Genomic DNA, 24068 nt, shown 5'->3' on the forward strand with positions numbered 1-24068 from the left:
CCTCTGGATACTTGAAAGGTCAATGCATTGCCAAATCCTGCAGTCTGTGATAGTCTATTTAAATATTTCTCTAGAGCCAATGAAGAAAGAATTACAAAGAAGGACCTGTGAGCAAATGACAGCAGCAGAGACAGGATGCAAAATGATGAAGATTTGTTTGGGAAACACCACTCCTGAGCTTAGTGGGTTTCTAGGAAAACAGAGTTGAAGGAGAACTTGAATCATAAATAAAAGGAATTCTTTCACCACATTTTTCAGGGACTCAAGGAAACAAAATTTCATCAGAATAGATTTGAGAAAACAATATCCAATCAAGTGGATTTGATTTACTTATTCATTTTATAGTTGCATTTTCCAAATTTGAAGAATTTTGCATTATTCCTAGTTTTTAATCTGGATTGAATATAGTCCTAAGAGATCTGAAAAGTAGATATATTTTGAAGATTGGCTTATACATTCATAGGAAACCCAGAAAGTGAGTAGACACTCAATCCTAGAGATACTGAAGTTTCCTAACTGAAACATCTTGTTTTCTTAGTAAATTCAGACTGACAATGGAAAGCAAAATAAACTAAAATGTCAGAACTGGGAGAGCCATCTAGAGAATTCCAATATCCCACTTGTCAGCTCATAGAATCTATTTGTGGCCATGTTCCATGCCTGCAGGAGAAGAAAGCAGTGACTGCACTCAATCTAAAATTGGAGGAATCCACAATCAACTAGATGCGGGTCAGTGAAAACTATACTTTTTCTCCTAAATTTTAAGCAGATTAACTTGTTTTAGCCAATTTGTTTTCAGTGAAGTAGTTTTTGTCATTCCATACTTGACTTAAAGTTGAGTATTTTTCTCTGAAAATGAATTTGGACACACTGACATAAAAATATCAATAGAAAAGCCTATGCATAATGTTGCCAGACCAGATGCTGCTAAAAACTACTGAAGTCACTTTTAAAACATCATGGTTAACATTTATGTCTCACTGAATACACTGATTCTGTAGATTTCTGTTTGTCATGCTGGAAATGTTTTTCCCCTTTTCGTGACTTCCATATTGCTACATTGAAGTTAGAATTTGTGAATTAAATCCATTAAGGATGATTAACCATATAATCACCATCTACAGAAGCCATGAATAAAGAGAAAGCAACTTAGCAACTGAGTTTTCCTGAAAACCAAAGATATTTTTACTTACCTTTAATGAAGCTCAGAGGTCATGATGCTGACTGATTTCTGTTTCTAGAAATTTTTGAGGAAAACTATGTGGTTACATTTTTGCCAGGGGTTAGGGAAAGAAGGAGAAAAGGGGGAGGAGAAGAAATAAAATATCTCATGCTCTTTTGTAACAATATGTACTTACTCTTGAAACTCTTTGTCTAGATTATTCAAAAATATCTACATTCTTATAATACTGAATGTTTTCCATTAGCAATACAAATTTCCCGTTGTTTACCAGTTAGCAATGAAAACTACAAGTTCATCTTAATTGACTGAACTTATGCCAAAAGAGAAAACTGCATTATCTCAGGTGACCCAGACATTTCTGTCTTGCCAATAGAAAACTCAGGGAAAACATCATGACTCATTTAATTCCATTTGTAAGATGTGAGTGGGGAAGTATATCTTATCCAGTGTATAATTCTATATGTGATAAAAGTTCAACCGTGAGGGAAATGTATTTATGAAATATCATTAAATATTATAACTTTGCACCATTTATATAGCCACAATTAAAGATGCAGAAAGAGTGAGCATGAAAAAAAGGGTCATTTAGAGATAGATGCAACATTCAGGGATGTTGAATGAATTATCCTCAATGAGCTGTTATTGTGATAGTTACCCAGCATTCTGAAAGAAGAATATCTCCATTTGCAGCTCTGTCTCAATCTGTGTACATGTGCATTTATAAGACAGAAAAGGACAATAGATCACAGAACACAGCTGGCTTAGAATTAGTAAGGCTTTGCACTTTAGTATCAAATATGCATATTAGTATCTAATACACATACTGGGTTCATATACCTATAAATAACCATAACAAGAGAAAATATAATTTCAAAACAATTGTTATTGATAAGATTTGTCCTCCCCCAAAATGAAAGAAAGCCATATGTGAAATTTTAGAGCCATAAAGGAAGTTTGGAAGTCAACATTTATAACAAGATCTTGTTTGTGGTACTTGTAAGATATTATCACTATTTAATTAATATATGAATTAGGAGAAATCTAATCTTCTGTTCTTCTTTACAACTCTGCAAAACAGCAGAGGTGAGTGGCAATGTAGCTCCATCACCCCCAAAAACCAGGACTAAAGAGGTGATGAAATATTTTAGTATTGAATTTAAAATATCATCATTCAGAAATACTATTTTTTTTCAGGTGGGCCATATACACACAACCTGAGCTAAATCTATGAAAAAAGATGAACAATGTAACAGAATTCATCCTGCTGGGCCTCACTCACAATCCAGAACTGCAGAAATTCCTGTTTGTTATGTTTTTAATCACCTACTTGATCACACTGGTAGGTAACCTGCTCATCTCAGTCATCATCTTCAACAGCCCAGCCCTGGGTTCCCCCATGTACCTTTTTCTGTCCTATTTATCCATTATAGATATTTTCTACTCTTCTTCCATAGCCCCTAAAATGATCTTTGACTTGATCTCTGAAAACAACACCATATCCTTCAATGGCTGCATGACTCAGCTCTTCACAGAACATTTCTTTGCGGCAGCTGAGATCATCTTATTAAGTGTCATGGCCTATGACTGCTATGTGGCCATCTGTAAGCCCTTGCACTATGCAACCATCACGACCCAACCTATGTGTGGATTCCTGATGGTGGTGGCTGGAATTCTGGGATTTGTGCATGGAGGAATCCAGACTTTGTTCATAGCCCAGTTACCATTCTGTGGCCCCAATGTCATCGACCACTTTATGTGTGATTTAGTACCTCTTCTGGAGCTGGCCTGCACAGACACTCACACTTTAGGGCCTCTGATTGCTGCCAACAGTGGGTCACTGTGTTTCCTCATTTTTTCCATACTGGTTGCTTCCTATGTCATCATCTTGTGCTCCCTAAGGTCTCATAGCTCTGAAGGGCATCTCAAAGCTCTGTCTAGTTGTGCCTCTCATATCTTCACTGTCATCTTATTCTTTGTCCCTTGTTCATACCTGTATCTAAGACCTCTAACCTCCTTCCCCACTGACAAAGCTGTGACTGTGTTTTGCACCCTATTTACACCTATGATGAACCCTTTAATCTACACTGTCAAAAATAAAGCAGTGAAAAATGTCATTAAGAAGCTCTGGAAGCAAATAATGACAACTGATGATAAATAAGTCTGGTGACACAAACATTTAGGCAAGAATATCTGGTGATATTTTATAGAGATTTATTCTATTTCTTGATCGATTAAACTTGGGACAGTCAATTATCTTATCCTGTCTCCATCAATTTTTATTAGGAGGACATATATTAGGCTAGGCTGACATATTTATTAAGGCACAGTAGTGCCAACAGCCCATGATACTTTTAGGAGCCGTTGAAATGCTTAATGCTTAATTTCTTTAAAAGAAGAAGAAAATGAATATAATCTAAGTACAACTGGATTATATTTATCTTTACGCCAATACACTCATAAAATATAATTTTTAATACTTTTTATGGAGGAAAGAACTCACAAGGGCAAAAGTTTCAAGGGCTCACAAAATTTATATTGTTGCCTGCTTGTGGGTATGAAACAGATTAACAGCAACATTCTTGACACCTTTCATACTCAGCACTACAGCTAGAATGAAGTTTTATTTTACAAGAGGACAAACAACTATACATGAAAGGGCTAAAAACAACATTTTCATGAAAACTTACTTTTAAAAAATTATATCTCCATTCTCTATAGTATACAATTCTCTACAAAAATAATTGAAAGTATTTTTTTTTAGGCAGAGCCTTGCTCTGTCACCCAGGCTAGAGTACAGTGGCATGATATCAGCTTACTGCAACCTCCACCTCCAGGGTTCAAGCGATTCTCGTGCCCCAGCCTCCCAAGTAGCTGGGATTACAGGTGCACACCACCATGCTCAGCTAATTTTTGTATTATTAGTAGAGACAGGGTTTCACCATGTTGGCCAGGCTGGTCTCAAACTCCTGAACTCAGGTGATCAGCTCACCTTGGCCTCCCAAAGTGCTGGGATTATAGGCGTGAGCCACTGCACCCAGGAAGAATTGAAAGTATTATTGGCTGGAGCAAAAGAAATATAATTGATAAATGTAACTGATAAAAATAAAGTTAAGGCAAAAAATATCTATACATTAAAATCTGGTTTTACATGCCAGCAAAGGAAAAGAAAGCACTGGAAACAAAACAGCTGAAAAGGAAATTACCAGAGATGTAGAAATAAGTTTGTATCATGAAACTGGATGACAGTGATCATAAATGTAGATTATAGAAAAGAATCCATATCAAGAATGTAATGAAATGCTAAAAGATTCAGATATAGTCAGATGCTTTGAAGTTAGGGATTAAGAGCCCTGGGTCAAACAGACTTGATTTCTCATCTGGTCTCCAGAATTAATTAGCCTTATAAATGTAAGCAAATTGTTTCACCTCTCAACCTGTTCCTTCATCAGTAAAAGGGAAATAACATTACATGTTTTTTTTTTTTTCAGTAATGATAATTAAATGATTTAAAGTGAAACCATGAGTCAGCTGAAAAGTCATAAAAATTGGTCCAACACTGAATACCCTTCAGGGATGGCACCGGAGTCTAAGGTGTGCAGCAGACTGCAGTTCCAGACAAACGATAGCAAGTACATCACCACTCTTCTTCAGTCCCCACAGGCGTAGCAGGATTCAATGTCTGTGTCAGACCACTGCATTTCAAAATCTAGCATGGCCGGGTGCAGTGGCTCATGCCTGGAATCCCAGTACTTTGGGAGGCCAAGGCGGGTGGATCACAAGGTCAGGAGATCGAGACCATCCTTGCTAACATGGTGAAACCCCTTCTCTACTAAAAATACAAAAAAATCAGCCAGGCCTGTGGCGGGCGCCTGTAGTCCCAGCTACATGGGAGGCTGAGGCAGGAGAATGGTGTGAACTCGGGAGGCGGAGCTTGCAGTGAGCTGAGATCGCGCCACTGCACTCCAGCCTGGGCGACAGAGCAAGACGCTGTGTCAAACAAACAAACAAAAAATCTGTCATTAATGTCATCCGCTTACACATACAGACAGCACAACGGTAGGTTGTTTTCTCACCTGGGATGCTTACTAGAGCCACCAACCAGGTCTTTGGAAATTAAAGTCTATCCCATCACTTATTTTCTCTTCTGAGATGAAAATACTCTTCAATGTCTCTGTAGTTAAAATGAGGGAGCTGGTGGGGGCCACTGTGAGATGCCTGAGCAGAACTAAGTTTAAAAGCTCTGATGAATGACAGATCCCATCCTGTTCTGGTCCTCTGAAAGAAGGAGAAAGGAGAGTCAGTGCCAAGGACCAAAAGATCTGTCTGTACTTAGCTTGTGGTTCCTGTGGGAGAACTCAGAAACATGTTTTTAGGAGGACATTTCTAACCCATGGAGCTGCACATCACTGGATGCAGACATTTTCTGTGTTCTCGGGACCTTGTATCAGGTCACATCTTGCATGCAATGCCTTTTTAAAAATAAATGCATTGTCATAATTTCTTATGAGTGCCTATTTTGTAAATACATGCAAACAACACTGTTTTTAAAAATAAAATTTATCCTTTAAAAATGTAGTTGTATACCATTTGACCCAGCAATCCCATTACTGGATATATAACCAAAGGATTATAAATCATTCTACTATAAAGACACATGCACATGTATGTTTACTGCAGCACTATTTCCAACAGCAAAGACTTGGAGCCAACCCAAATGCCCATCAATGATAGACTGGATAAAGAAAATGTGGCACATATACACCATGGAATACTATGCAGCCATGAAAAAGGATGAGTTCAGGTCCTTTGCAGGGAAATGGATGAAGCTGGAAACCATCATTCTCAGCAAACTAACACAGGAACAGAAAACCAAACACTGCATGTTCTCACTCTTAAGTGGGAGTTGAACAATGAGAACACATAGACACAGGCAGAGGAACATCACACACTGGGGCCTGTTGTGGGGTTGGGGGCTAGGGGAGGGATAGATGAGTTGATGAGTGCAGCAAACCACCATGGCACGTGTATACCTATGTAACAAATCTGCACTTTCTGCACATGTACCGTAGATCTTAAAGTATAACTTTTAAAAAATGTAGTTGTAATTCCCAAGAAAAACAGAATGAGAAATAGGATAATACAAAAATAAGAATAATGATGACAATTGTGATAATGATTATAACTAATTTCTATTAAGCACTTTCTGTGAATGAAGTCCTGACCTAAGCACTCACTTTGTATGTTTTGTATGTATTGGAAGCAGTGAATTTCTTTTTTTAACATTTTATCTGACAGATAAAATTACATATATTTATCATGTACAACATGATGTTTTGAAATATGTATACATTCTGGAATTGAGGTGGATCATCAGGACTTGTTTTCCAAGCACCAGTCACAACCCCACTGGTCAAAGCAGGATGCAGTAAAGAAACTGGCTGAAATCAGCTAAAACCAAGATGGCAATGAAAGTGACTTCTAGTCATCCTCATTGCTCATTATACTCTAACTATAATGCATTGGCATGCTAAAAGACACTCCCAACAGTTCCCTGACAGTTTACAAATGCCATGGCAATGCCCAGAAGTTACCTTATACGGTTTAAAATGGGAGAAACCCTAGTTTCTGGAAACTCTCCACCTCTTTTCCAGAAAATTCATGAATAACCACCCACTACTTACCATAGTTAAGGAGTAGCTATAAATATAACTAGCCAGCAAGCAACCAGAGCTACTCTGCCTATGGAAAAGCCTTGCTCTGTCTATGGAGCAGTCATTTCCTTATACTTTGTTGCTCTAATAAATTTACTTTCAGTTTTCTCTGAATCCTTTCTGGCACAAAGCCAAGAAACTTCACAGGCTGAGCCACAGTTTTCAGGTTCATCTGCGTCATCTTTCCTGGTGAGTACGAAGGGACCAATAACATGAAGGGACTAACAAGCTGAAGGGATCTGTGGGAGACAATTACCTGAACCCCAAATTAAGACCAATTGGCACCATTTGGCCTTCATGGATGGGAGAGCGTCCCCTTCGGTCACCCTCCTATTCGGACAATTATTTCTATTCAGGCCTTGTTTGTTTCTTTTGTTATTTTGAGAGGTTCCCCATGGCACTCTGGATTTTTTTACATTCCCTCTAGGATTGTGGGTTAGAGTCCCACCCTAGGGGCAATCTTGGTCTTTGTCATACCACCATTTTCAGCGACCTCCTCTAGTCCCTCTTTTTCCTCAACCAAAATGCTTTCTTCCCTTTTTGTGGAATTCAGACTATGAGAATCCTGTCACCCTATTTTTTGGGGGCAGGGTTAAAAAAAAACAAGAACTGTATTGGCACAAATTACTGGTTTCTATCCCATATTTTCTCAATTATCTTTATTTTTCATTTTTTATTTTTTTTTACTTTAAGTTCTGGGATACATGTGCAGAACATGCAGTTTTGTTACATAGGTATATACATGTGCCACGGTGGTTTGCTGCACGCATCAACCTGCCATCTAGGTTTAAAGCCCCGTATGCATTAGGTATTTTTCCTAATGCTCTCCCTCCCCTTTCCCCCTACCCCCCAACAGGCCCCGGTGTGTGATATTCCCCTCCCTGTGTCTATGTGTTCTCGTTGTTGAACTCCCACTTATGAGTGAGAACATGCAGTGTTTGGTTGTCCATTCCTGTGTTAGTTTGCTGAGAATGATGGTTTCCAGCTTCATTCATGTCCCTGCAAAGGAGATGAACTCATTTTTTTTTCTGTCACCCTATTTTCACCTCTCCTTCTCTACTTTGCTTATTACAGCACTTCTTTTCTTGTATTCCATTTGCCAGTGGACACAGTCATCACTCCACTGACCACTTATATCTCATAATTCACTTTCATCACACCCTGCTAACTGTACTTACACCCTCTTTGCAGGAACTGGTGACAACTTCCTCACTGATCTTTCTTGAGAAAAAAAGGTGAGAATTTAAAAGGGAAAATAACTGGGCTCTCACTAGACTTAGAAAAACTTCTGTAGGGATCCTCATTAGACACGGCGACAATAGTGAGCATCCCGAAGAACTCATCACTAGGGTGTCTTTTAGGCAATTGGAGTAAATGCAAATTAGACAGCTTCAAGGGAAAGAAATTCATTTCCTATTGCAATACGATTTGGGTCCAATACAAATTGGAAGACCAAGAAATTTGGCCTAAAAATGGTTATTTACCTTATAATACTATTTTACAATTGGACTTATTCTGTGAAAAGGAAGGAAAATGGACAGAGGTCCCTTATGTACAGGTGTTTACGGCCCTTTATCAGAACCCTCACTTAAGGGAGAGCTGTAGGATGTGTCTGGCTCATGTTACTTCCAGATACCAAGAAGATGCACTTCCTAGATGATACCCTCCTAGCTGCTCTCCCTAGGAGGCCCACATGTCCCTTGGAGACTCCTCAGTTCCCTGATTCTGAGGGGAGTCCCACTAGTTCTCCAGCCCAGGATTTCACCCTAAGGTCATAAGACTCCCCTCCCACTTAGCCAGTTAGGCCCAAACTATACCCCCTGCTGCTTGAGGAAATAAGCCCAACCAGTACCACCAGGAGTGATGCCCCATATCAGCCCCTAAAATTGAACCCGTGACCATTGCAAGAGGTAGCCGACAGAAATAGGGGAACAATTAGGGTACATGTGCCTCTTTCTGTGTCTGATTTGACTTTATGCAAGGAGAAATTTGGCCCATTTTTGGAAGATCCAGGGAAGTTTATAAAGGAATTTATTAAGTTGACCATATACTTTGACTTATCTTGACAAGACTTGCAAATATTATTGTCCACCTGCTGTACCATAAGACAGAAACAAAGGATTCTGGGTACTGCCCATGAATATGCAGATGGAGTAGCTACTTGAAACAAAAGCCATGCCATTTATCATGTGAAGGGAGATGCAGTTCCAGACTTGGACCTCAGTGGGGTTGCCAGAGGGGTTCCCAAGATTTCAAATGCAGAAATCACATGGTAACTTATTTAACAGAAGGTATGGAAAAGATATGGTTAAGCCAGTTATGACGATGTTACAGAAGTAAATCAGGGGAAGGAAGAACATCCTGCTCTGTTTCAGGACAGTATGGCTGAGGCACTCAGGAAATACACTAATGCAGACCCAGACTCCTGGGAAAAGCAAGCTCTCCTGGGTATGCATTTTATTACTTGATCTGCCCTTAACTTAGGAGGAAACTACAAAAGGCAGAAATGGGACCTCAAACACCCAAGAACCAACTCTTAAACATGGCCTTTGGAGTTTACAACAATAGGGACAGGGCAGAGGAGGTGAAGAAAATCTGAAGAAATAGCCAAAAAGTTATTAATTCAACATGGATTAAAGACTTAAACGTTAGACCTAAAACCATAAAAACCCTAGAAGAAAACCTAGGCATTACCATTCAGGACATAGGCATGGGCAAGGACTTCGTGTCTAAAACACCAAAAGCAATGGCAACAAAAGCCAAAATTGACAAATGGGATCTAATTAAATGAAAGAGCTTCTGCACAGCAAAAGAAACTACCATTGGAGTGAACAGGCAACCTACAAAATGGGAGAAAATTTTCGCAACCTACTCATCTGACAAAGGGCTAATATCCAGAATCTACAATGAACTCAAACAAATTTACAAGAAAAAAACAAACAACCCCATCAAAAAGTGGGCGAAGGACATGAACAGACACTTCTCAAAAGAAGACATTTATGCAGCCAAAAAACACATGAAAAAATGCTCACCATCACTGGCCATCAGAGACATGCAAATCAAAACCACAATGAGATACCATGTCACACCAGTTAGAATGGCAATCATTAAAAAGTCAGGAAACAATAGGTGCTGGAGAGGATGTGGAGAAATAGGAACACTTTTACACTGTTGGTGGGACTGTAAACTAGTTCAACCATTGTGGAAGTCAGTGTGGCGATTCCTCAGGGATCTAGAACTAGAAATACCGTTTGACCCAGCCATCCCATTACTGGGTATATACCCAAAGGACTATAAATCATGCTGCTATAAAGACACATGCACACATATGTTTATTATGGCACTATTCACAATAGCAAAGACTTGGAACCAACCCAAATGTCCAACAATGATAGACTGGATTAAGAAAATGTGGCACATATACACCATGGAATACTATGCAGCCATAAAAAATGATGAGTTCATGTCCTTTGTAGGGACATGGGTGAAATTGGAAATCATCATTCTCAGTAAGCTATCGCAAGGACAAAAAACCAAACACTGCATGTTCTCACTCATAGGTGGGAATTGAACATTGAGAACACAAGGACACAGGAAGGGGAACATCACACTCTGGGGACTGTTGTTGGGTGGGGGGAGGGGGGAGGGATAGCATTAGGAGATATACCTAATGCTAAATGACGAGTTAATGGGTACAGCACACCAGCATGGCACGTGTATACATATGTAACTAACCTGCACATTGTGCACATGTACCCTAAAACTTAAAGTATATATATAAAAAAAGAAATAACCAAAAAGCACAATTCTTAGTGGCTGCCTTAAACTCTGTGCCACCTCAGGATTACCCATTCTGAGAAAGTGTCATGAAATCAGCCTCTGGGATGCCCAGGTGAAAGTCTCTGACTTGTTGTCCCCTGGGCCAGTGTTTTTTTCTGTAAGCAAGAAGGCCATTGGGAAAGGGACTTCCTCAGGCTCTGGAGAAAGCCTCGGCTACCCACACTCACAATGGCTAAGAGAACAGAGGATTGAAGGGGCCTGAAGTCCTCCATGGTTCCCACTGTACATCTTGCCATCTCCACAGGAGAGCCTTGGCTAACCCTTGATGTGGTAGGTAAGAAGACTGAGTTCTTATTGGGTAAGAGTTCTGACCCATTTCTCAGGGCCAGTTGTCTTCCTGCTCTTATACCATAACAGAGATTGATATCCAAGAATTAGGAGATTCACCCACTGCCTTGGTTGCAATGTGCAGGACCATAGGTTTTAAACCTGAGTGCCCTGTGTCTTTACTGGGAAGGGACTTACATTCCCAATTACAGGCCACAGTTCAATTTGAAGAGCCTTATGATAAGGCAATAGGCCAGGAAGGGCTCTAAGTGAATAACTTAATACACACAGATACATAAAAGACCTCCCTTCCACTGCATATTACTTCTCAAGTAGACCCCTCTGGGAAATAGAAGTTGCTGGTAGAGCTGTTAATGTACCCCCAGTCCAGGTTACCTTGAAGCCCAATGTTGGTTACCCATGGAGGAAACAATATCCATGAGACCTGAAGCACAATTGGGCATACAACCCCTGATAGCAAAGTTTCTAAAGTATGGACTACTACAGCCCTGGCAGTCCCCATGTAATACCCCCATCCTGTCTGTAAAGAAGGAAAATGGGGAATACAGATTTAAGCCCTGAGGACAGTTAATGAGGTATTAGTCACTGCCTACCCAATAGTTCCTAACCCTTACAGAATATTGACCCAAGTCCCTGAAGATGCTAATTGGTTCACAGTATTAGATTTAAATGATGCTTTATTTTACATATCTTTACATCCAGATGTCCCAGTATATTTCTGCTTTTGAATGGACTGATCCAGACCCTCATGCTATATCTCAGTTTACCTGGACTCTCTTTCCTCCAAGGTCATAGGGACAGTCCTCATCTCTTTGGGAATGCATTGACAAAATAATTAAGGGAATTATAGTTAAAAAAATGGATCCATTTTACAATATGTAGATGACCTATTAATTTCCAGCACTACTAGAAAATACTCTAATAAAAATACAATTCAGGTCATTAATTTTGGGAGAAAACAAGGGTATCGTGTATCCCCCCCAAGCACAAGGCCCAGATTTCTATTCAAAATGTTAAATACTTGGGATACATGTTCCCTCCTGAGACAAGGACCCTAGCGCAGAAACAGAAAGAGACCATCCTGGCACTCCAGCCCCTTCAGACTAAGAAATAGTTAAGAACCTTTGTGGGAATGACTGGATTATGCTGGATTTGGATTCCTGAGTTGGGGCTCATATCAAAACCACTCTATGAAGGTCTAAAAGGGAATGATCATGAGCCTTTGAACTGGTATGGAACATGCCAACAGGCATTTCTAACCTTAAAAGAAAAGATGGGAACATCCCCTGCTTTGGGACCTTTCACCCTCTATATAGCTGAAAAACAAGGGACAATTTTGGGTGTTCTAAATCCAAGGCTCAGGAATAATCCCAGATGAATGGCTTCTCTAAACAGCTGGAACAGATGGTGGCTGGATGGCCAGGATTCTTGCAAGCTATGGCCACCATCACTCTATTGATAGAAACAGACAGTAAGTTTACCTTGGTGCACCATTTAGATGTTATGACCTCCCCATCAAGTACAGGAGGTTCTAGAGGCAAAAGGACGTCCATGGCTAATAGGAAGCCAGTTACTTAAATATCAGGCCCTTCTGCTTGACACCCCCAGATGTTACCCTTAAGGTATGTTAAGTTTTAAACCCTGCTACCCTGTTCCCAGACTTCACATCCCAAGAAACAGGTCCCCAATTCATCCACTCCTATGTGAAAACCATAGAACAGACCTACTCTAGCAGGTCTGACCTTAAAGATGAGCCCCTGATAGCTTTGATGTTTTGTGGTCTACAGACAGGAGTAGCTTTATTCATAAAGGAGTAGTAAAGAAGACAGGTAATGCTATGGTTAGCCAACAAGAAGTTATTAAGGCCAAAGTTTTACCGCCCCAGACTTCTCCTCAAAAAGTGGAATTAATTGCTTTAATAAGGACCCTCCAACTGGGAAAAGAGTCAATATATTTACTCATTCTAAATATGGGTTCCTGATGCTCCATGCTCATGCTGCCTTGTAGAAAGAAAGAGGACTACTAACATCTAAGGGGTCCCCCATAAAACATCACTGAGATCTTGGAACTTTTAGATACTGTCCAGCTCCCAAAAGAAATAGCAATTATTCATTGCAGGGGACACAATAAGGGAGACATGTCTAGTATTAGAGGAAATGCTCTGGCAGACAGAGCAGCCAAGGCCACTGCTACAAGAAGATCAGCACCACTGGCCACTGCACTAATGCCTGATACTCCACCCATGTCAGCAGAATCATACTGTACACCTGAGGAAATTAAATGAACATAACAGAAAGGCTTACAAAAGAGTCCCTCATGGTAGTTGCTAGAAAGCAATAAACTTTCTCCCCAAGGCTAAGCAATGGAAAATAATTAAGCATTTCCATAACTCCTCACATTTGGGATGGAATTCTCTCTTCAAATTGGTTTCCCAAATATTCTTGGAGAAGGGACTATTCCAGACTGAAAAAGGGGTCACCAGGACCTGTGAACTCTGTGCCCATAATAACCCAGGAAGCCACCTACTCAAACCTTTATAACATCAAGGAACATACCCTGGGGAAGACTGGCAAATAGATTTCACTCAGACTGCCTTACAGAGGACTACAATATTTGCTAGTACTTATAGCCATTTTCACCAGGTGGATAGAAACTTTTCCCACAAGGACAGAAAAAGTATTGGAAGGGTCCAAATTCTTACTTAAAGAATTTCATCCCAAGGTTTGGATTATCAAAAAGCTTGCCAAGTGGTAATGGACCCTTCTTCATAGGTAAGGTGACCCCGCAGGTTTCCTCAGCCTTGGGCATTACCTGTCATCTTCATTCCTCCTGGAGGCTTCAATCCTCTGGTAAGGTAGAAAGAGCCAACCATGTTTTTAAAAGGACATTAGCAAAACTCTGTTGGGAAACCTGGGAGGCCTAAGATTTTCTCCAATCCGTAGCCCTCTTGTGCATAAGGAGGGCTCCAAGAGGAACCCTAAAACTTAGTCCATTTGAAATAACCTATGGGAGGCCGTTTTTTACTTCAGATTTCCTGTTTGATGAGGAGACACCTAGAATGCTCACTCATATTATCAACTTAGGCCAGTTTTGAAAGGTCTTTCAAGAATATGGAAATAAAGCATTTCCCTTTCCCACGAAGGAAAAGAGTAAGTCCCCTCTTTAATCTGGAGACTTAGTCTTACTAAAAACCTGGAAAGAAGGGAGTCTTCCCCAAGGATCTATTACAACCAAAATAAAAGGCCTCCTATCAGGTGTTGTTAAATACCCGTGCTGCTGTGAAACTTCTGGGAGTCACTAGTTGGGTATACCTGTATAGCATTAAACTTATTTTCTCATGAATCCCTGCAGGTGCAAGAGAAGAACACCATGACCTACACTTGTGATCCTCGAGAAGATTTGAAGCTGTTTAACAAACACACAGATAAGTAGCATGACAAGGAAAAGTATGTGCAGTAATAAACCACACCTGTTGTTCTTATGCTAACAATTCAGAGTTAGTTGAACTGCAAGCTCAAGGACTTCCACCCTCCTGCAACTCTTTAAAATTAAGGAGGAGTATATAATCTCTGAGGGGAAAATGAGGTACATCAGCAGGACTTGTGTTCCAAGCATGAGTCACAACCCCAGCCATGATGCAGCTTGTCAAAGCCCCAGTTTTGGGGTTTGCCTGCATCAGAATGGTTAAATCAAGCTAATTAACATATGCATTACCTCACATAGTTATCCTTTTCGTGGTGAAAACACTTAAAATCTACCCTCTTAGCATTTTTTAAGAATACAAGATTTCGTTATTTACTATAGTCACCATACTGTACAATAGATCTCTTGAACTTATTCCTCCAATCTAACTGAAATTTTGTATCCTTTGACCTACACCATGAAAGCAGCCATTTGTGACCTTCAGTTATTTCTGTGCTTACCTTTTTAAGCCTCAAAACATAGAATTTACCTCTGTCTAAAATATTTAATTAAACATAATTGTGACCCTACTCACAGGAAACTGTCACTACCAACAAAACAATGATATTGTATTTATAATTATGATGGCTATTTTTAATTTATTTGAGTGTCTACTATGTGCAAAGTACTTTATATTCTTTCTGTTATTTGTTAATAATTCTCACTGACACTCAATAAACATGATAACCTTGATATTCCCATTTCATAAATTAGGAAACCAAGAGACAGAAAGGTTAATTATAGTGTTCAAGTTTAAGTAGCTAAAATTTGGCTTAGATAGAATTCAGGTCTAAGCCTGTCCAACCCAAACCCCTCATGCTTTGCCAAATTCTATTCTGCTTCCACTTAATATAAATAAACAAGTTAGTTGTCTTAAATATCTTATATTTACATTGAAATTGTCTTCTTGAAACTCTTTGGCCTTCATTTTTTAAAATAAATTTTGTTGTGTATATCACTTTTTGAACTAATTTGCAGGTGAACTAGTTTTCAAAGACAGATCAGGCTGAAAATGTTGTGTCTGCAAAGAACCAGCTAGTGACTTGTCAGTAATTTAAATTCCATAAATGTTTTGATTCACACATATCAGAAAAATTCTTTGAAATTAACTGTCTTTTTCTCCACCTGCACCACTTTGTACATAAAGGAACAGCTCATAACTTATACAGTGCTACTTTCCTCTGATAAATAACAAAATAAAAAAATAGCAAATATTTTTATATGAGTATGCATTCATTTTGCCATTGTTCATTAAAACAAAATTCCACTTCAGGGAAAGGGGTTCAAGAGAAGTGAAAAAAATGATTTTTTTAAAGTTGTTTGCCAGTGGCCGTGTAATGATCAGTTGCAGAATAAAAATCTCAAACACAGATCTTCTCTTTTTACTTGACCAGTATATTTTCCACAGTACTTAAAATTCAGAGGATTACATTATTTCTAACCTTTATTCTTCTTTTACCCTTTTCTCACCAGCAAGGAAGGAAACTAACATTTATCAGGCACCTGTCACCTGCCCAACAGTCATCTTCCTACACACTTTCCTCTTACAAAGGCATGACCTAAGGAATAAAATGTCCATTTATAGTTGAAGAAACTAAGCATTAGATAAGTTTATTTGCCTAAGCTGACTTCTAAGCTGAACAAATAAATAATTTAGCCCTAGAGTGTAGTTTCCACCTTTTAGGTTGGCAGAGGCTTAACCAAGGGTAAAGATTAAGCTGAAATTATGACAAAAAAGCAATAATTGAGAACTGAAGAGGTCTTGGAGGTAATGTGATGGGAGGCGGTCATGGGGATCAGTGAAAAGACTGGCCTTGAACAGGATGATAAATCAGAATAATTGTCGGTGTAAGTAAGGGAACAGGGAATTCATGGGATCAGGGGAGGGGCACCAGCACAATATCTTTATTTTGACCTCATCTAAAGAAAAATCTAAATTGTCTGATTTTTAGGTTTAAAAAATACATAAAAATACAAAGAAGAGAAAAAGTGTCATTTTCTTATAATCAATAAGCTACTATTTTAAAGTCTAACATATCTGTTTTATGAGGTTTCTTTCCATTTTTAATTACACAAAGTCATGTACTGATATATTATGCTTATTAAATTAGGATATAAAAAGTAGAAGTAAAAGACCCCTTTGCTCTTCTACTTCCATGACAAAAAATACTATTCTCTGCTTTCACACACACAAATACGTACTAACACATGCACACACAAAGAAAATATTTTTGACATTTAGTGGTTTATTTTCTATTAACGTTATCATACTAGATGCATCATTTTCAACTTACTTTGCACTCAACATTGTTTTTCAGATTGATCTGTATTAACAAATAAAAATACAATTCATTTCTTGTAACTGCTATACAGTAATCCATCATACACCATGGTTGCCTAAGCAATTCCCTAGTTGATTACTTCTATGTTTTATTACAAACAATTCTGTGGTGAAAATCCTTGCACATGTTTCCATGTGCACATTCATGAAATTCTTAGGTATTAAGAATATCTAAATTAGTTGTTCTTTAAGTAGATACCTACGAGTGAATCAAATGGTTAGTACTTATTTTAACAAATACCATCAAAGAGCTTTCCATGCTGGCTGTGCCACCAGCAGTGTACAACAGAGCTGCCATTTCCCATCTCTGGCCACACTTGATATTGTCAAGTGCTTTAGTCTTTGCCAATATGTGAAATATGTGAAAGTGGATTCTTATTATTCCTATAATTGGCATTTCCCTGATTACCACCAAAGTTGGGCATCTTTAAAATGTTTGTATAAACAGTAAATTTTTTGTTTATACATTTACCTATTTATATATTGGTTGTTTAACTTTTTCTTCTTATACTCTAGCAGTGCTTTTTATATTCTGATTCTTTGGCTATTATACATGTTGCAAATACCTTATCTCCAGCAGTGACTGGTCTTCTGACTTTGTTTATGGTGTCTTCTTATCATTCAAAAGCAATTTATGTATTATGTGGCCCCATTTATTGATCCAAATTTTATCTCTCATTTCAGAAAGACTTCTCTGGCCTAGATCATGAATATATTCTCAAATAATATCTTCTATTAATTTTTAAAAAGAAATGTTTGAGTTTAGGATTTTTTTCATCTGGAATTTATTTTCATAGTCATGTAAAGTAGGAACCTAATTTTATGTTAAAACCTTCAAGTGGCTTCACATCTTCTTACAGGACTGAGGCCAAATACACTGTGTCCTGAAAGCATATGCTGATTCTGTGACTGTAATTCCCTTTTCATTCCTCACATTTTCAGTTGATTCATCTGACTCCTTTTACTCATACTTCAACATCCAGTGAAATATAGCCTCTTGCATGTAATACTCCTTGATCCACTCAGTGTTGAAAACCCTTCACTCATCTCCTGACTATACCTGGCTCATACACTATTGTCGCATTCATCACATTGTGAAGTCATTCATTTACATGCCAAGATTCTACTCTTGATTCTGAAATACCCCTTAATTGATGATCACCCTACTGTGTCTTCTCATGCCTCTAACTTATGAATGAGCTTATTCCTCTAGAATGAGAATGTTCTTTTCTACTTTTGTTCCTAACTCTGACTCTACTCTATTAGGTTTGTTTGTTTGTTTTTCCCTAAAGATGCACTCTTAGATGTGTAAAAATATTTGGCTAAAAGAATATTTGTTGCAGTACTCTTTATAATAGCAAAAACTAGAACCAATCTAAATCCATTAACAGGGGTTCCGTTAAATAAATTTAGAAAAGCTATATAATAAATACTAAACAGTCATCCATATTGAGTCACAGAAAAAATTTACATTATGCAGATATATATCAGGCATAAATTGAAATATGAAAATCAGATTAAACAAATCAGTATGGAAATAAAATATTATCTCATATATTACCTATCACATATATTTGTGTCATACACATATCATATGATATACTGTATATAAAGAGAGGGAGAGGGAAATAGAGAATAAAAGGGAGGAAGAAGAGAAAGAAGGGGAGGAAAAGGAGAAGAAAAGGTGATGAGGACTGGAAGAGTATCCACCAAAATGTTGATAGTGATTATCTCTAGGTAATGGGCTAATAGGTGGATTTATACAAGTGTGTTGGAGGATGTATGTTGACCATCTTTATTTTCTTATTTTCTAAATTTGCTAAAACAAATATGGATTATGAATGAAAGACATTTTACATGGTCTCTAAAAAGAAGATACAGCTATCTTTGTAAACAAGATTAGTAATAATTTTTAATTACTAGAAAACTACTCAGAATATTTACCCATTTATTTAATCTAGTGAGTTGAAATTTTTCAAAAGTAAGCAATATTTATAAGTTAATGGGGATGTTGTTCATCATAATTTGGACAATAAAAATAGGGGTGCACTAGTATTAGTCTTTCTGCTATTTGATATTTTAACTGTACCAAAAATCAGGGTACTGTAAATTACAATTAAAATAAGTGTGCTTTTCTAAAAAGTCTTTTCAGATGAAATTGTAGCAAGCTGGCCAAAAGACAGGCTATTTTTTAGCACTCCTCATCATTATTTCATATTTCTTAGTTAATTAAATAATATTTTATCATCTAACAGCAGAAATGAATGGGTACAGAATTCAAGGTCTCAATTATAGCTAGCTATTATTAATTAGCTTCCCAAAATGTGTCAAAGTGAAAGAAAGCAATATTTCCTTTGCCAAAAATTCTGCAATTGTCATTTTTATTAGACATGGAGTTATGGGGATAAAACAAGAAACATTTCCTGATAATCTCCCAAATGTGGTGGAAACTAATTTCTTGGAGACCAATTTTGCACTTTTTGTGACTTTTTTAACTTTTATTTTAGATTCAGTGGTACATGTGCAGGTTTGTTAAATAGGTATCATGGGGGTTTGTTGTACAGATTATTTCATCACCCAGGTAATAAGCATGGCATAGTACCCAATAGTTGGTTTTTCAATCCTCACCCTCCTTCCACTCTCTACCCTCTAGTAGGCTTTAGTGTCTGTTGTTCCCTCCTTTGTGGCCATGTGTATTCAGTGTTTAGTTCCCATTTATAAGTGAGAATGTGTGGTTTTGATTTTCTATTCCCATGCTAGTTAGGATGATGGCCTCTTGGAGATTAATTTTGAATATTTCTTCCCATAACAGAGAAATTTCTTTTCATATGAATTTATAGGTTGTTTTTTCTTCGTGTAAAAGTGAATATGTTGTAACATGAGGAATTACAGACTATTTTTTCCAACAGAGGGCAAGTTTAATATAAATTATGGGAGCCTACAATCTTAAAAGGTGAAGCTTTGGAAGGGATATGGTGAGAGTTTGTAAAACCAGGGAAAAGATGGAATGAAAATGGACCTACGTTTTAGATTTCAGAGTTTGAAATGAGAAGGCTAAGGTAAAATAAAAAGAAACACCATGTTGTATTACTCAACAACAACAAAAAAAATTTCTCTAAAGGCCGCATGTATTTCAAGTCTAAAAGAGATAGAAAAACAAAAGAAAGCAATTTCTTTATAGAAGGTTAGGAAAGGGTTGAGGTTTGTTGCGGGAAGTCAGGGACCCCAAACAGAGGAACCAGCTGAAGCTGAAGCAGAAGAACATAAATTGTGAAGATTTCATGGACATTTATTAGTTCCCAAAATTAATACTTTTATAATTTCTTATGCCTGTCTTTACTGCAATCTCTGAACATAAATTGTGAAGAGTTCATGGATATTTATCACTTCCCCAGTCAATACTCTTATAATTTCCTATGCCTGTCTTTACTTTAATCTCTTAATCCCGTCATCTTCATAAGCTGAGGATGTATGTCACCTCAGGACCCTGTGATGATTGCGTTAACTGTACAAATTGTTTGTAAAACATGTGTGTTTGAACAATATGAAATCTGATTGTACAACATGGGTGTTATGAACAATATGAAATCAGGGCACCCTGAAAAAGAACAGAATAACAGTGATTTTCAGGGAACAAGGAAAGATAAACATAAGGTCTGACTGCCTGTGGGGTCAGGCAGAATAAAGCCAAATTTTTCTTCTTGCAGGGAGCCTATAAATGGACGTGGGAGTAGGAGAAATATTGCTGAATTCTTTTCCTGGCAAGGAATATTAATAATTGATAACCCTGGGGAAGGAATGGATTCCCAGGGGTAGGCCTATAGACAACTGCTCTGGGATCGTCTGTCTTATGCGGTTGAGATAAGGGATGAAATATGCCCTGGTCTCCTGCAGTGCCCTCAGGCTTACTAGGGTTGGAAATTCCAGCCTGGTGAATTCTAGTCAGACCAGTTGTCTGCTCCCGAACCCTGTTTCCTGTTAAGATGTTTATCAAGACAATGTGTGCCCAGCAGGACATGGAACCTCATTGGTAATTCTAATTTCGCCCTTGCCTTATGATCTTGCTCTGACCTTTTGGCTTGTGATCTTTTATTGCCCTTTGAAGCATGTGATCTCTGTGACCCTCTCCCTATTCATACACCCCACCCCTTTTGAAATCCCTAATAAAAACTTGCTGGTTTTGTGGCTTGGGGTCACCATCACAGTCCTACCTATATGTGATGGCACCCCCAGAGGCCCAGCTGTAAAATTTCTCTCTTTGTACTCTTTCTCTTTATTTCTCAGACTGGCTGACACTTAGGGAAAATAGAAAAGAACCTACGTTGAAATATTGGGGGCTGGTTCCCCTGATAGAGGTAGACATGGTAATATCAAATAAGCATGTTGGGAGTTCACTATGTGCCAGAAACTGCATTAAGAACTTTAGAGAGATTAATCTAATTGTCACAATAACACTTTGAGACATGTATACTCTTTACCTTTTATTTCCCCAGCTTTATTGAGGTATATAGGTGACACCTTAAAAAAGAAAGAAGTTTTGTCATTTGCAGCAAGGTATATGGACCTGGAAGACATTATGCGAAGTGAAATAAGTCAGACACAGATAGACAAATACTGCGTGACCTCACTTATACTTGGAATCTAAAATATCTTTACTTTCATTTTAAAGACAGGCATCAGAGGTTTCTAGAAATCTCATCACTTTTCTCAAGATCGTGCCACTAGCAAGCATAGAAAATAAGATTCAATACTATGTAGCCATAAAAAGGAATGAAATCATGTCCTCTGCAGGAACATGGATGGAGCTGGAAGCCATTATCCTCAGCAAATTAAAGCAGGAACAGAAAACCAAATTGAGAACTGCATGTTCTCAATTATATGTGGGAGCTGAACAATGGGAACACGTGGACACAGGGAGGGGTCAACACTCACTGTGGCCCATCAGGGGAGGGTGGGGAGGGAGAGCGTTAGAGAAAAGAGCTAATGCATGCTGGGCTTAATATCTAGGTGATGAGTTGATAGGTGCAGCAAACCACCATGGCACATGTTTACCTATGTAACAAACCTGCACATCCTGCACACGTACCCCAGAACTTTTAAAAAAATTAAAGAAAGGGCTGGGCGCAGTGGCTCATGTCTGTAATCCCAGCACTTTGGGAGGCTGAGGTGGGCAGATCACAAGGTCAGGAGATCGAGACCATCCTGTGAATGGTGAAACCCCATCTCTACTAAAAAATACAAAACTTTGGCTGGGCACAGTGGCGGACGCCTGTATTCCCAGCTACTCCACAGGCTGAGGCAGAAGAATGGCATGAGCCCGGGAGGCGGAGATTGCAGTGAGCCAAGTTCACGCCACTGCACTCCAGCCTTGGTGGCAGAGCAAGACTCCGCCTCAAAAAAAAAATTAATTAAAGAAAGAAAATAAGATTCAAACTCAGATTGCTCTATCTCCAGAGCCAAACTCCTAACCTCTCTGCTATAGTGTAGCAGCGGTATTGCTGATGTCACACAGAGTGAGGAGAAGAAGTAGAAGCCAGGCCTGGATGCAGAAGAGCCTACTATATATGGCTAAGTGTTAAGTAACATTTTGCCTCATGTTTCTACAACTCAATTAATTATCACACAGTCTCAAATGATGTCAACATGGATTGCTACTTAAAGATCTGGATGATGGATCAAAAATAACTCATTTTAAGCTTTGGTTTAGGCATTTCAAAAATTGGTAATCTTGATTAATTGACTAACCACATCAGTAAACAGAGCTTCCTCATTTCTAAAATAGGAATAATAATCATTCATACCATGTATATTTCATACAGTTGTTTTATAATCAAATTATGCAATTCATGTGAAAATACTAAATAAACAATAAAAGTCAGTGAAGGCTGGGCACAGTGGCTCATGCCTGTAATCCCAGCACTCTGGAAGGCCTCAGTGGGCAGATCACTTGAGGCCAGGAGTTTGAGACCAGCCTGGCCAACATGGAAAAACTCCATCTTTGCTAATAATGCTTAAGATGGAATACAATTATACATGATACAAAAAAGTAAGGCTTGGTTTGTTTCACTTATAAAAATAAAGTCATTTTTATTTCCTGCTTTACCACTCATTATCCACTTGCAATTTCTTACCATGTAAAGATCTTTCTCATGGCATTTTTTACCTCTTCATTTCTCAGGGTATAAATGAGTGGATTCAACATAGGTGTCAGAATACCAAAAAATAATGCCATATTTTTGTCTATAGATAAAATAGAAAATGGAAGCATATAAGTAAATATACAGGGCACAAAGAACAAGGCAAAAACAATGAAGTGGGCTCCACAGGTGGAGAGGGCTTTGCGTCTCCCATCTGCACTGTGGGACCTCAAGGAGTACAGGATGACAATGTAGGAGGCAGCCAGCATGAGGAAGTTCAACAGGCAGATTAAACCACTGTTGGCAACCACCAGCAGACCAATGACATGCATGTTGGTGCAGCCAACTCCCAGCAAAGGGTACAAGTCACAGGCAAAGTGATTGATCACATTGGGCCCACAGAAGGGCAACCAAAGGACCAGGAGGAGCTGAACCAATGAATGCAGGAAACCCCCAAGCCAAGCCACCCCTACCGGCATGGCACAGAGATGCCTGGTCATGGTGGTAGTACAGTGCAGGGGCTTAAAGATGGCCACATAGTGGTCATAGGCCATCAGTGTGAGCAGAATGATCTCAACACCTCCCAAAAAATGAGCTCCAAAGAGCTCAGCCATGCAGCACTAATAAGAAATGGTTCTCCCCTCATACAAGGAGTCAGCAATGAGTTTAGGAGCCATAGAAAAAGAATAAAAGGTGTCAATAAAGGATAGGTTGGCCAGGAAAAAATACACAGGGGAAGCCAGGGTGGGGCTGGAGGTGATAGTGACCACAATGAGCATGTTGCCACAAACTGTGACCACATAGATCAGCAAAAAGACCACAAAGAGAACTCTCTGTACCTCTGAGTTCTGTGAGAGTCCCAGCATGAAAAATTCTGTGATATTGTGTGGTATTTCCATAGATTCCAAGGTCACTGAGAATTCAGATGCAGTATTGCCTATAAAGACAAAGAGAAACATGAGTAATAGAACTAATTGCCTGGGGAAAAACATTGCAAGTTTTCCTTTAATATACCCTTTGTCCCTCTTAACCCTCTTCTGTTCCAAAACTCTTATACAAATTTAATCTTCTGACCACAAAATGTCTGTTAACTTTAGCATCACTGG

General features: G+C 38.6%; 1 protein-coding gene and 1 pseudogene across 1 annotated transcript; one reads left to right on the forward strand and one right to left on the reverse strand.

The window, feature by feature from the left end:
* The first annotated feature begins 2420 nt into the window (after nt 1-2420).
* Nucleotides 2421-3341, forward strand: LOC100981750 (olfactory receptor 4C45). Its single transcript, XM_003815825.3, has one exon. It carries the CDS (start codon nt 2421-2423, stop codon nt 3339-3341), a length of 921 nt encoding a protein of 306 aa, XP_003815873.1.
* Nucleotides 3342-22952: 19611 nt separating this feature from the next.
* LOC100987445 (olfactory receptor 4C3-like) lies at nt 22953-23861 on the reverse strand (annotated as a pseudogene).
* Between the last annotated feature and the right edge of the window lie 207 nt (nt 23862-24068).

This window comes from Pan paniscus, chromosome 9 (genome assembly GCF_029289425.2).
Source record: "Pan paniscus chromosome 9, NHGRI_mPanPan1-v2.0_pri, whole genome shotgun sequence".
Classification (NCBI taxonomy): domain Eukaryota; kingdom Metazoa; phylum Chordata; class Mammalia; order Primates; family Hominidae; genus Pan; species Pan paniscus.

Coding starts and splice junctions, on each gene's coding strand:
- LOC100981750 (XM_003815825.3), top strand. CDS start 2,421: ATGAACAATGTAACAGAATTCATCCTGCTGGGCCTCACTCACAATCCA.